Source organism: Eleginops maclovinus, chromosome 8 (assembly GCF_036324505.1).
Source record: "Eleginops maclovinus isolate JMC-PN-2008 ecotype Puerto Natales chromosome 8, JC_Emac_rtc_rv5, whole genome shotgun sequence".
Classification (NCBI taxonomy): Eukaryota; Metazoa; Chordata; class Actinopteri; order Perciformes; family Eleginopidae; genus Eleginops; species Eleginops maclovinus.
Window position 1 is genome coordinate 15150011 of NC_086356.1, and position 13777 is coordinate 15163787.

General features: G+C 39.7%; 1 protein-coding gene across 2 annotated transcripts; it reads right to left on the reverse strand.

The window, feature by feature from the left end:
• Positions 1–270: 270 nt before the first annotated feature.
• On the reverse strand, positions 271–12458 carry naa25 (N-alpha-acetyltransferase 25, NatB auxiliary subunit). 2 transcript variants are annotated; one of them, XM_063890001.1, is made up of 24 exons: positions 12351–12458; positions 10330–10415; positions 9965–10103; positions 9690–9808; positions 9463–9537; positions 9266–9373; positions 9026–9104; positions 8558–8669; positions 8375–8464; positions 7933–8105; positions 7722–7834; positions 7422–7629; positions 6112–6201; positions 5851–6031; positions 5193–5292; positions 4949–5100; positions 4743–4868; positions 3982–4225; positions 3242–3365; positions 3089–3154; positions 2907–3004; positions 2707–2817; positions 2471–2611; positions 271–1799 (listed from the first exon to the last, which is right to left on the reverse strand). In XM_063890001.1, exons 1-24 carry the CDS (start codon positions 12406–12408, stop codon positions 1677–1679), a joined length of 2916 nt encoding a protein of 971 aa, XP_063746071.1. In that variant the 5' UTR covers positions 12409–12458; the 3' UTR covers positions 271–1676. The 2 variants fall into 2 exon arrangements, with proteins under 2 accessions (XP_063746071.1, XP_063746072.1); XM_063890002.1 differs by lacking the exons at positions 9965–10103; positions 10330–10415; positions 12351–12458 and having other exon boundaries at positions 9463–9597; positions 9690–9740.
• Between the last annotated feature and the right edge of the window lie 1319 nt (positions 12459–13777).

The following is a 13777-nucleotide window of genomic DNA, read 5'->3' on the forward strand; positions in this document are numbered from 1 at the left end:
ATACTAAATCAAAAAGAAATCCAACTGCATGCTACCTGCAGTCCACCATCAGTGCTTCTGGGTGATATTTGTAAACTATGTCTCTCTGTATCTCCCATTGGTTAATTATATTAGAAGAAGATGCCTATGTTTCTGAGAAGATGCTGAAGCTGATGTAACGGTTTTTGGGGGAAAGGTGTTGGGTGTCTTAAACAGGAATGACAAAAACCTTAACACAAGATAAATCTTAGTATCTACTACAGCTGACTTTTAAAAACACACCAAAGTCTGTTCACACTTTACCCTAAAAAGGCTGCCTTAACCTTTTTATTTACAATTAGGTCCAATATTTGTCTGTTCAACACATCTGTCTGCATTAATGCCATTTATTACAGAAGGAAATCCCAGAATATATTTTTCTACAGAGCTGCGTCTTGACTGAGTATAACTGTTGATACCATCAGATCTGGATCAAAGTGGACAAAGTCCTCTAAAATTCAGGGCTGGGTTGAACTAGAGCACATACTGTATGCCAAAAAAATGCATTCTAGCAAATTATATTAATTTCTGCTCTTAGATTTCAAATTTTGACACTAAATACATTGATATCCATTTTGATACATTCTGTATCTTCTAGTGGTTGCATTTTGCTGGATTTGCCATGCCAGGAGTGATACATCAAATATAAAGTGACCAAAATTCATATTAAGATAATTGCATGTGGCCTCTTTTGTAATAGTAATCAGACCAGTCGTAAAGGCTTGTGATTGATTGTTACTCCATGATTCCAACCCAATTCCAAAGTCGACATGGTTAAAAGCACAACTTCTACTGGCATTAAAAAGAAAAGAAACAATAGTAAGCAGACAATTCAGGCTTTTAAAAAAAGAAATGTCATTCAACTCATCCCACCATTTCTCTTTATAATACTGCAACTAGAGGGGTGGTTCCACTTTAAAGCAACACACAAAATACACAAAGCAAAAAGAAAGAAAGAAAAAACGTTTTTTTGAATGGGAAAATTCAGTCTGTAGGTAACCAGGTGTCCATATTTCCGAAATGCACATCAGTTCAATGCAACATTGTGCCTGCTAGTTCATAATGGAGAGAAACGGATGGAAAAGCAGCCCATTGAAATAGCTTTCCTCTTTAGTGTCTCTGTGTGTGTTCCTTTGACTATTCTCACCGGAAAAATAAAGGGAAATATAACTGAAAGACCGAGACAATAGTGGTTTATTGTGTCTTATATTTTCATTTAGTCCAGGTAGTTGCTCTTCACTATGTACAATAATTCATGATAATTATTTAATCTAAAACTGCTTATTCAATATTCCTAATTTGCTCTACGTTTGTTTTAAAAAAAGAGAAGTATGTCCTTTTTTCCCACTTATAACTGCTTTATAAATTCATGAGTTTACTTACAAGCTTGTGTGCTATAAGAGTTGCAAATGTCCCAGAGGTGTGTGTGTTGAAGAAAGAGAGAAAAAAAAAAAATCCTGATCGAGAGTTCACAAACGATGAGTGGAGAAATATGCGAGGAAAGGAAGGAGGTCGGTTACGACTGTGTGCTCGGGCGGGTTGTAGGGCTCCTATGTTAGCTGGTGGGCTGAGAGACGGTGTTGTAAGGGGGGTTATGAGGGAGGGAGGGGATGGGTGGGGGGGTAAAGTCATCTTTCTCTGGGTGTGTGTGATGGCGTTCAGATCTTGAGGTTCTTAATAGTTTCTGCTCTCTTCTTGAGCAGATCTCCCACTTCCTGTAGCGAGCGCAGGTAACTGCTGTGCACCTTGTCCATAGCAGCCTTCGCAAACGACACTTCCTCCTGAAACACAAACATTGAGGGTATATCAGAGAGCCATCAGATTATTGTACACAACATAACATAATATTTCTTTCATTTTGGCAAAGACATACACTGATCATGCATTCACATCCTATTCAGAAGGAAAGGAGCCTTCAAAGTGGCCAAAAGGGACCAAAAACATCAAGATCAAGAGATGTTCCATATTTACAAATATCATTTTATCTGCAGCTTCTGCAAACATTATTCTGATATAGACTCTAATATGTTAAAGGAGCAGACTCAGGGGTTACATATCCCGTGTTTTGGTTGCTAAAATACATTTCTGGTAATCATGAACTTGTTTTTTCAATTAATAAAATACAGGAAAGTCAATTAAAGAAACTTGACAGTGTTTTCCTAAACCCTGACCATTTAAAACATTAAACTGAATGAAAATAAATTGTTGTTTGAATTGAAAACGCTCACCCTTTTTCAAGTACATTTTTTTAAATCCTGAACTGGGGAATTCTAGAGTTACAGAAGCAGCAGGATATAAAGGCGTTGCACAAGCAGCTACAGGAGACAACTGAATCCAATGTTTGTGGAACTGCACATTTGCATTGGTGAAGGTTTTTTGTTTTTTTAAATGTTGGTGTTCATAGAAACTGAGAAGAAGGAAAAAATGATATTGTGTGTGTCTGCTCCCTCACCTCTGTGGGTCCTTCCAAGCTTAAACCGGACAGTTTCAGGGCTGTGATTTCAGTCTCTTGATTCTTTATGTAGTCCAACGCCTGAGTGATCAGCTCCTGCACGCTCCCCGTCAGCTCCTGGAAACCACACACCACCGCCGGCTGCAACACACACAAATCATCAGCTTAGAATCACTCCAGAGTAATGAGTTACTAACAAACGAGTTAAAGAGGAAGATCTAAAGGTGAACCTGTACCAGAGCTGTGTTTGTATCCTTTTTCTTCTTCTTTTTCTTCTGTAGACTAGTCTTGAGTGGTCGGAGAATCTTGGCACAGTGACTAGCCATCCATAGGACTATGCACACCGTCTGTACAAAACGAACATGTTGAAACTTAGAACCGGATCAGATCCAGAAGAGAGCAGGTAGGAAAAAGTGTGGAAGAAAAGATGTCTCACCTCAACGAAGAAGATAAGGTTTTCTAATAAAGAGGGTTGCGTTTTCAATTTGCTGTCTTTCATTTCCAATACATCCCCTTTGCATTTATTCAGTATTTCTGTGCAAAGAAATAAAGAATGAAGCACAACAGAAAAATAATACACCTTTGCAATGTATTGAGCTGAAAACTGAGAAATCTCACCTTGAAGTTGAACTACTAATGATTTGAAACCGTTACAAATCTGGGTTTGAAGCTCTGACGACTCATCTGAGAGGGGGAAAATAAATCGAGTTGTGAGAATGAAAGCATTAAACAAATATCGATCTGAGTCATGTTACTGCCGTCTCTTCTTACCAAGTCCGGCACTCTCCAGGTCCTGTAGGTGGACAGACAGCTGGAGCGCTGCAGCCTGGCACTGACAACTCCCACTGGACAGAGCTGCGGCCAGACGGGTGGAGGGGGGTCCCAGGAATGGATACTGCAGTACAACAAGACATCATTACAGCAATGAACTCTACACAACTCTTACATTATGTAACCCAAATGTACTGCAGAGACGTTCATTCTTCAACCCCGCTGCCACCGAGTGAGCTTTCTACCCTAATGTTTGTGGAAAGATTCGGGGTAAGTTCAGCTGTAACATGTCTGAAAGGAAACTTTTATAGAAGGTAGTTTTGTATGTTTCCTGATACCAACAGGATAAAAAAGACACAAAGCTGGATGACAGCAAATGGGTTTAGTATCAACTTTAAAGGAGATAATTCATGCCGCTGTGAGGAGAAACTCTGCTCACAAATATCACTCAAGACTTGGCGTTAAAGACTTCTCAGTTAGCCTGGTTTTCAGTCATCAATATGCATTAGGCTCAATCACAAAGTTTTAAAAGATCTGGCAACATCTTCTGCACTCATTTCAAAGTTGGTCAGTATCCCTGTAAATGTGACGGTCTTTCATAACCAGTTTTTTCCTCTTCCTTATATTCTCTTAATATTAGTGGCAATTGTTGGAGTATGACATATTTAGGGCTGTTGTTATGTGACGAGTGAATCAGAGGCTTGTTTGCTTCCTAAAACCCTTGCTGACCTCTCACGTACCTGCGTGGGTTTCTCTGCTATCTGAGCGGCTGTCTGCAGCGTCTGGTTGAGCTGAGACAGCAGGCTGCTGAGGATCGAGCCCTTGTCTCCCACTCCGTTTTCGTTGACCTTCTCAGAGTTTTGTTGCGATGGCGTGTGTCCCAGATCGGCCAAGGAAGCGAGAAGGCGAAGTGTTAGAGAGCGTAACCTGAGCCACACTGACTCTTCCTCTAGAGAGCGGTGCCGGTGCTCCTCAGTTAACATTCTGTGGAGGGAAGGAGGAACACGGGTTAAAACTATGATGAAATTATTTGTTGGAGATCTTTATTCAAAAACCAAAAACCAAAAACATGTTCAAATGTAAATATAACGGGATATGGACGGTGGACATAAAAAAAACTACTGTTGATAAATAAATGTAGTCTTATTCAGCAATCTATCTTGGTCTGTGGTAGTGCACATTGTTTGCTACGGACTGGAAAATAGTATCTTCTGCCAATTTAAATACATTTCTTCTTCAGAACAAATTGGGTCACACTAAAGCATGCAGTAGGAAACTAACCCATGGCTACCACAGACTTACCCCAAAGACCCTGCAGAAGCAGAGCCTATATTTTTATGCTAATGTGTAAATATGGCTAAACATGCTGATATAGACAGGAAAAAAAGCCTTTTTCTGCCACCTATGCAACTACAAAGAGAGTCAGACTATACCTTAAGGGGAATTGGTGCCATCATTTGACACTTACTTAAGATTTACCACAAAATTAAGTTTAACATACCTGTCTTTAGGGTCCCAGCTGGTGAAAACGGTCAGGTCTCTGTTGTCCCTGATAGTATCCCAGGGGATGTCATCCTCCTCTGGAGACAAAGACATGGCCTTCACGCTCTCCTCCAGACTCAACACACTGGAAGACAAACTTTAAATGAAGGACTTTCCTGCGAAAGTTGCTATAACTCTGAGCTTAATGTGTAAGTATATCCTCACATGTCGGCCTCTAGGAACAGATCCAGCAGCATCCTCTCAGTGCGAGCCTGGGCAAAGTGCAGCGATTGGTTCAACCTGTTCCTGAGGGCAATGAACTCTGGGATTTTCTCAAACGCTCCGTACTTATACGCCTGGATGATATACTCTGAGGTCTGGAAGGAATAAATAGGGAAGGAGAGATAAAGAAATGTGACCCCAGCTTTAAAAGTGTCAGAAATTAAATCACAGAGAGGGGTAGACTTACATCTTTCTGGTTAGAGTGGAAAAACCTGAGGGAGAAATTACAGGACTGGGAGGCTGCAGCAAACTGACCCAATGACTCAGCGTAACGTGTTAACAGAAACCTGGAAGAGAGGACAAGAAAAAGCATTTTCATTCTCTTACCTGTTGCTTAAGGATCAAACATCTCAGAAAAGGAAAGAAATCAGTCCTAGCTGACCAAAGGGGCAGAAGTACAATCATCTTTCTATAAACGTGTATGTAAAGGGATGAAACCGCAAGCTGCATTTTGCAAATCATGTTTTTCTGAATACATTAATTAATTCACTCCTAACCTATTTACAAAAATGACTTGTGACTAATTTCTTTAAGGAATACTTCTAATATTATTAAATAAATATTTTAATCAAATATACATTATCTTTTTAATGAAAACGATATTAGCCCTTTTAATTCATCTGGCATACATTTACAAATAGTTAAATTACTTACATTATTTATCTAGAGATATATATATACATTAAAAGAATCTCCACACATTTGGTTATTACCACTACCTAGCACTCCAAACTGTCAAAAAAAACCAGGTAGGTGTAATTGTTATATAGCTTCTTGTCATCCTTTTTTCCTGAGACCCTCGATAAATACACGCACAGATGCGGTTACGGTGTATTTGTACTGACCCTATGGTGTCGTGCTGTACATGCTTGGCATCAAGACTGGAGTAAAGGTCCACCACAGGCTCGAAGGCTCCCAGCTGGCAGTAGACGAGCAGCAGCAGCAGCTTGAACTGGGCGTTAGAGGGACTGACAGACAGACCCTCATGGAGGACGCCCAAACTTTGCCACACATAGTTCTCATCGCCTGCAACCACAGAGTGTGACACGTTTAGAGGATACCACTGAGACTGAGAAAGATCTGGAAGAAGAGGAAGAAGAACTCACCTGTCTCCTTCCATAAGTCAATGTACACATGAGCTGCCATGAGACAATACATATCAGAAAACTGCAGCTCCGTTTTCAGAGCGTTCTTCCCTGTTAAACACAGATATCAACAAATCAGAACTAACTATGGCAGTCACCGTTTACAGGAGAACCTCATTTTATATTTTCCAAAATATGACAAACTTCTCAAATGCATCATTGTTTGATTTCACCTTACGATAACAAAGTTGTACAAGAACCTGGCTCGTAAGAATATTTAAAATAGATCAATGAAAGGGAGAGTCTCCTGATGAAACAACTACTACATTCACAAACCCAAAATCAAAACAGATTTTGTTCCTGTAAACGTGATAAACACAGACACATTTTATGACAATGTTTGACAAGAGTGTTACTGGTTGAGCGGTCAACTAAAATTGTTGGAGTTGCATAACATTTGAACAAGCTGTAAAATCTTATGTCCATGCTTATGCATCCATTTTCTCAATGCTCAGAAAAAGACACATGCTGCTCCTCCAGAACAACTATTTCCATATGCAAAGAAGTGCATGCAAATTTGCTTTGCATGTGAATGGTTTAATGAGGATTGAAATCATTATGATTTTAGGTTCTACGAGGATTGGTTCAGGCATTGTCGAGTCTTTTGAAGGGTCTAAACCTGCTCTTTCATACATGGTATAAATATATACTAGTCTGCTAGTTTAGAGAAATCAAGGTAAAAAAGGACTATAAGTCGATCAACAGAAAACTTAACTCTTTTTCAAACTGCTTAATTCAGTTTATTTACAACATTATGATTTCCTTTCCATCACTGAGATCCACTGAAACATCAGAGTCATTCAACAGTAAAGAACAAAAAGCAACGTGTTGACTTGTTGCTTCTGTTGTCAGTATAATTTGCCAACACTTCACAGTTCTCCAGGTGCTGTGGGAACAAAGAACAAAAACGGCCATGGTGACAAATCACTGCTGTTACCAGAGCAATTGAGCTAATGGAAAAGAGCTACGATTTTTCGGTCACCGAGTATATCCGTCTGCTTTTGGTAATTACAAGAAGTCATGCACCTTTCGTGCCCCTGTTCTAAAAAAACTAATATAAAAAGTGAATAAAAGTGATGTTCTTGGTGTGTATGAATCTTACTGTCATCTTACTGCGCGATTGACTGCTTGGGAGCAACGTGGTGTTTTCACATTATTATGTCTGTTACGTAACAATATAATATTTAACCTCCTCCATTTCTGTGTCTTAATGTGTTTCTATTGTCCTAATGTTGTGAGTGTATAAGGTCTCAGATCCACGACATTCTTACCAAACTTGAGTCCATAGCGATAGTGAGCTTTGAGCTCGGTGATTAGCCGCAGTTTCCCGTCCACTTCGAGAGCATGATGCAGCCCGATTGCTCGACTCAGCTGACACACACACAAATGCCTCTGCATCGCTTTGGTATCGTCTGGAAAGGCAAATCCCTCCTCTCCCTGCTCCCCCAGAGGGACCGCTTCACTCAGACGGTTAATGAACTGAAAGGTTGACGAGAGAAGAGATGCATTTCACATCACACCTCATGGAAAAAAATCACAAGTGTCATGTCCAGGATGCTGCTGTAACTCACCTGCACATGTTGATCAGGAGCGAGCAGATGGAGGTATATTTTTAGGTCGGTGATGCAGCAAGGTTTGTCTCCAAACTTCCCAAAGAACTGGACCATGAGCTCTAAAGGCTCACCTGTTCAAAGCCACATAAAGTCACATTGGGCTAAAAAAACTGGAAAGGGTGAAACTCAAAAAAAAAAAGATACTGTTTTTACAGTCCATGTGTTTTACCTAACAGGCTTTCTTCAGGACAGCCCCTTCCTCTCAGTCTGTGAATTAATTCAAGACGAGCTAAAAAGGGTCCTCTGAGTGAACGAGAGTCTTTGCCGTCCTCCCCTTTGACCCTGTCCTCCACGAACCTCACCACTTCAGTCACAGTGTGATGTACCGGACCCTCCGGACAGCTGCAGACAGACAGAGATCGATCAGTGCTGGACAATATTACACCGTTTCCTGTGCATTCATTTATTTGGAAAGTCTTTCAAAATATCGACATTGATCACCTTATTTTATTTTTGACCATTTCTAATGTAAGAATTAAAAAGTTATTTGACAATGTATAGGATCTTTTTAAAACATATCTAAATGGGCGTCTGAATCAAAAACACATCATCTGTTGCTCTCTAGTACAGACACACAGTATCCACTTCAGATCAAAATCCTTTAGACTCACTGATCGCCTTCTTCTGGAGGATTCCATGACTGATCGATCAGGTAGAAGAGAGAGTCAAAGTAGCAGGAGTAGAACTGCCAATCGTCAGGACTAGAAACAGAAACACAGTTTGTAAATGATGTTTCTCAGTGATCCGTAGTTTCTCTCATGTTCACAGAGACGTTTTAAAGAGCCTGTTCTCACTTTTTGAGTAGGAGCTTGTGGGCCAGCGAGTTGCACTCTGGCCAGCGCTTTAGTCTCTGGTAGAGCATCATACACTTGTTTTCTCGACTTTGCAGCTCACTAGTAAGCTTCTCTGTAGGAGGATAAACAATTAAAAGTTCAGGAGGTTTCAGAATTTGATGTGATATTACCAAATGACTAACTTCAAACAACAACAATTCCAAGTAACACTTTATTAGGATTACTCATTATGTTCATTGTGTTTAATCTATGCATTACTGGATTTGATCAATGCTGTTTGATGCTCTGCATGATTGGTGTTCTACCTTGAAAATGCTATTGTTGTCATAATAAAAGAAGCCAGCTGACTGCCACTGAGGACTAACATCCACTGACATGTAAAGAGATGAAGTTTAATGAGTCCATTGTCTTTATATATAAATACCATGATCTTTCAGGCTTTACAAGTACAGTAGCACATACACCTACCCCCAAGTGGGCCCCGGATCACCTCGAGAGCCTCTACACACTTTCCCAAGCGCTCCAGGATCATGAAATACAGCTGCACCTACAGGCACACAGAAAAAAGCCAGAAACAATTGTAAATAGAACTAGTAACTCTGTAAATTCATGGAAAAAAGGAGTTGCTGTTACATATTTTAGGAGCCAACATACAAGTGTTAAAATGCATTAAGGCCAGATATGTTCAAATAACAATCTCTCCCTCACCTCTGCTTCTGCTTCAATCTTCTCCTCCTTCACCATTTTCTCCACCATGCGTTCAGCCAGAGGCAGGAACATGGTTTGGGACAGTTTTTCATCTTGTGCAGAGATGGCCTACACAACATACAACATGTTATTTTCAGAATTTTGGAAATATTTATGGAATAAGAGAGTGTTTAAAAAAAAAAAAAGCCTGCCAATACCTGCATCACCAGACTCATGACCGACCAGAAGTAATACGGATTCTTGGGGACGATTTTATACAAGGCCATCCCTGCCTGTAAAGTGCCAAGATGCAGTCATCAACATCCTCTTCATTATTCTGATTATATGTCCATCTTTTTAATTAGCAATGAAGCACAAAAGCCACAGCTGTTAGTCCTGTGCGTTTGCATGTTTATATGCAGAGTGTGGACCTGGCTTTTCTCACCTGCTGCATCTTCTTGTACTCCCCCACGCGAGCGTAAGCCATGAAGAGGTGAGAGTGATACTCCTCACTGAGGGGAACCTTCTTCACCGCAGCTTCATACAGCTTGGTGACCAACTCCGCTGTTAATCACAACAACAATGTTCAGTCCCTATAGTAGTAAAACTAGCCTTCGTGTGTGTGTGTGTGTGTGTGTGTGTGTGTGTGTGTGTGTGTGTGTGTGTGTGTGTGTGTGTGTGTGTGTGTGTGTGTGTGTGTGTGTGTGTGTGTGTACTCACGACGATGCATCTCTCGGTAGAGAATAGTCAGAGCTTGTAGGGAGTTGTCATCAGTTGGCTCAAGAGTGGCCACTTCCTGGGCCAAAGTAAAAGCTTCATCCTGCTTTCCAGTCCTCTGAAGGCCAATAGCCTTTAATACCTGTGGGACAAAAAAATAAATACATAAACATTGAAAAAGTTTATGATTATTATGATTTGTTCATATGCAGCAAGTAAAACATGGTGGAAAGTATTGTATAAGGACTCATGGTAAAGTAAAACAAAAAAGGAAAAGCTCCATCCAATCAATCTTACCAAGAATGCCAACAGTGGAAGAAAAAAAAACACAAATCAACACTTCTGGGGAGAATGACTTGGTCACCCACCTTGGCACAGTGCAGGTCCTTGTGTTTCTTCAGCAGTTTATCTGCCTGCTGTATAGCCATTTTATTGTTGCCATTATCAAGGTAATCTGGGAAAATACAAAACACAACATTATTACATTAATGATAAAAGAATAGATTAAAGTAAGAATGCAATGGGCAATACAGACTTGGCATTATACCGTGTGTATTACTACGTAAATCTAGGAGATAACTCAGCAAATCAATTGGGTGGATCTACAGAAATCAATTAACTGATTAAGAGAAAGGATCCAGATTCTTGGTTGTGAGGATTTTCATTTATTTTCTTTGTTTTATGTGAGAGTAGAATGTTTTTTGTTCACACTGGTTTTCAAACACACAAGCTATGATATTTGTAAACAGTGAATTAGGCTTTAACTATTTGTAATTTTAGGACCACAAAAATGGTCCTATTACTTGAGAAAATATTCACAAAATTATGAATAGCAAAAATAAAGTGTCAACATAATTTTAAATGCTTTTCTGAATGGTTGTTGAATGTTGAAGTATGTGACACACAAACAGAGACACCTCAATTCAGCCACTTCAGGACAGCTGGTTGCCAAAATTAACTGTGCCAGACAGCACACTGTGATTATGTCATGTCTATTCTCTGTGTTCAGAGAAGCACCAAAAGTTGACGAAAGCCTACAGAAATGTGAGGAACGTGGACTTATCAGTTAGACCCAGGGTTGATAAGTTCATGCTCTACTGCCCTACTTAGCAGCCCTGAAGCTCCAGTCATACATGAAGAAGACCGAGACACAAGCTAACTTATTTATGGGTCTCAATTTTCAAATCACATTTTAATGTGGCTGCAGCTGAAGAGTTCAAAACGTCACAGCTGCTATAATATCGTAATCCACATTGTAGTTACATGCTTCAAGTTAAATTAAAGAAAGTATAAATAAATTACTAAAAGAGGTTGTTCTTTTGTGATGAAAAGTCCACTTCATAGATCCGTTGTCTCACAACGACACTACAAACATACATTGATCTACATAGTATAATACATTTTTGCAGAGAAGAGTTGAAACTAGCATAACCTTAAACATCTACAGCAGGAATGCAACATAATCATTAATGCAGCACTAATAAACTAAACACATTATATAAAAACACAGACACTGACAAGGGAGCTTTTGCACAATAAACAGTTGAGGTACATTAAGCTGATAATACTTTTACTTTAAAAAAGGGTTTGAATGCAGGGCTGTTACTCACAGTGGAGTATGTCAGTGTGGTAATACTACGTTTACTAAAGTAAAGGATCGGAATACTTCCAACACTGCTCACTCACTCAAAACACAGTTATATCTGTTATTGCTTTCATTTATCAGCCTTTTTATTCTGTTCTGTACCGTGAGCTGTGACAGCTCCATGCTAGCAAGCTAGCCGGAGTTAGCTTGAAGCATTGTCCTTCCACTATTATGAACCTGATGCTCTGCTAGCTAAACGTTTGAGCTTTGGATAGCTACAAATTCAGAATGGACGTGGATAGCTAATCACAACGGAAGTTGTTGTCAAAACAAAGCACACAACACGAATAAAAACTTTTCTTTGTAACATACACACAGTTTCAGTGTAAATATATATATATGGGCTACCCTGCTAGCTGACATATTAGCATGCTAGCTAGCTGTCAAATAGCGACCGTTAGCAAAAAGGAGTTCGACTTTGAGAATGAGCAAAACCATACAACAGACATTTCTGCACCATTCATTGCTTTCACACCACCAAGTATGTCTACTGCTTAACCCGGGGGGGAAAGGTTTTCAACTGGAGACTCTTGCCCTACACGGGCTTGGCTTCAGACCGGGTAAGGTGCACTGTCATTGGGCGCTGCAGGCACCAGAGTCCGTGGTCGGAGCTGGTGGGGCCGCATTGCTGCCTTCCGACTCCTACACCTTCCACTTTAATACACATACACCCGTATACAAGCCAAGGATGTTTCTCAAACATCAAAAAACGCTTAACTATATAACTCCCCATTGAGTCCATACCGTATATGGGTCTGAGTCTCCTGTCGTTGGGATCCTGCACATGGCCTCTCGCCGCCATGGTGGAGTTTACCTGCTGGGTAAATGTTCGCACATGCGTACAGCGCGCTGCCACAGGGACCGATTAAAGGATTTCTCTCGCTGTCATTGTTTTCAGAGCACAGGTTTAAATGTATGTATGAACCTGTACTACTATCAGAGAAAAACATACTCAGCTCTTGTACTTAAGTGCATTTGCTAACATCGATTGTAAAACATTTGACTTTGTTATGGGACTTGAGTAAAAACAAAGGTATTCGTATTTAACTTCCTAAACAAGCAGTCTGATCATTGTGCAGAATGGCCCGTTTTAGAATCATATATATTATATTATTCTATAACAATTATTGTTATGACTTCAATGAACCTGGTAATTTACTTTACATGCTGCTCGGTACCTATGATAATACATCATCAAATACTCTACCGTACTAAGTATTTACAAATACATTAATGACTGTTGACGATCCTCTCCAGACATGTTTAGTTAACTTCAAGTATAAAGAAATTAGCATCAGAATGTAATTAAAGTTAAAATAGTAAAAGTAATTTTTGTACCTTTTCGTAAATATGTATGTAACGAATATTATTTGATCATAATTATTGATTCATTATTCCGACTACCTTTATGCATATTCATATTCATTCATATTTATATATTGCAGTTAGTAAAGGGGGAATCATTTAAATGTATTGATGTATAACTTTATATATGGCTGGCTAGCTTGTAGATTTCACCACAGTGGTCGATACAAGTGACTAAAGTTATCAAATACAAACTGAAATAAAAACCATCCATCCATTTATAAATACACTTGTAAATGATGTTGAACTGGGACACTGAGTTAATTGTTTCACTTTTGGTACTGAAAATACATGTACTTGAAGTGGGATTTTCAATTCAAGACAAAAAAGCATGTTTACACCGGATATGCAATTTTAACTTAGATAAAATATATGATTACTTTTTACCAACTGACAGAATTAATATACATTTTGACATACTTCTAACGATCACTTATCATGGATACCTCATAACGTGTTGTTGTCAGTAGGGGTTTGGACTGGAAATCGTAGGGTCGCCGGCTCAAGTCCCCGAACAGACTTGAAATATGTAAAGTGGACTGCTACTTGGAGAGGTCCCAGTTCACTTCCTAGGCCCTGTAGTGGTGCCCTTGAGCATTGCTCCCCGGCGCCGCACAATAGCTGCCCACTGCTCCTAGTACTTGGATGGGTTAAATTTCACTGTGTGCGCTCTGATGTGTGCATGTATGTGACTAATAAAGAGGGTTTCATCCTCTATCTATTAATGTTTCCACTGTACTGCCAGCAGTGATGGCCATCCTTTGTCTTTTGGGGGTTTAGAACCTTATAAAAAGGCACAACATAAA

Excerpts from the sequence above, each read along its gene's own strand:
- naa25 (XM_063890001.1), bottom strand. The coding sequence starts at position 12,408 with ATGGCGGCGAGAGGCCATGTGCAGGATCCCAACGACAGGAGACTCAGA. Across the intron at positions 10,416-12,350 it reads GAGACTCAGACCCATATACG|ATTACCTTGATAATGGCAAC; the intron begins GTATGGACTCAA and ends GTATTTTCCCAG. Across the intron at positions 6,202-7,421 it reads TCGCTATGGACTCAAGTTTG|GGAAGAACGCTCTGAAAACG; the intron begins GTAAGAATGTCG and ends TGTGTTTAACAG.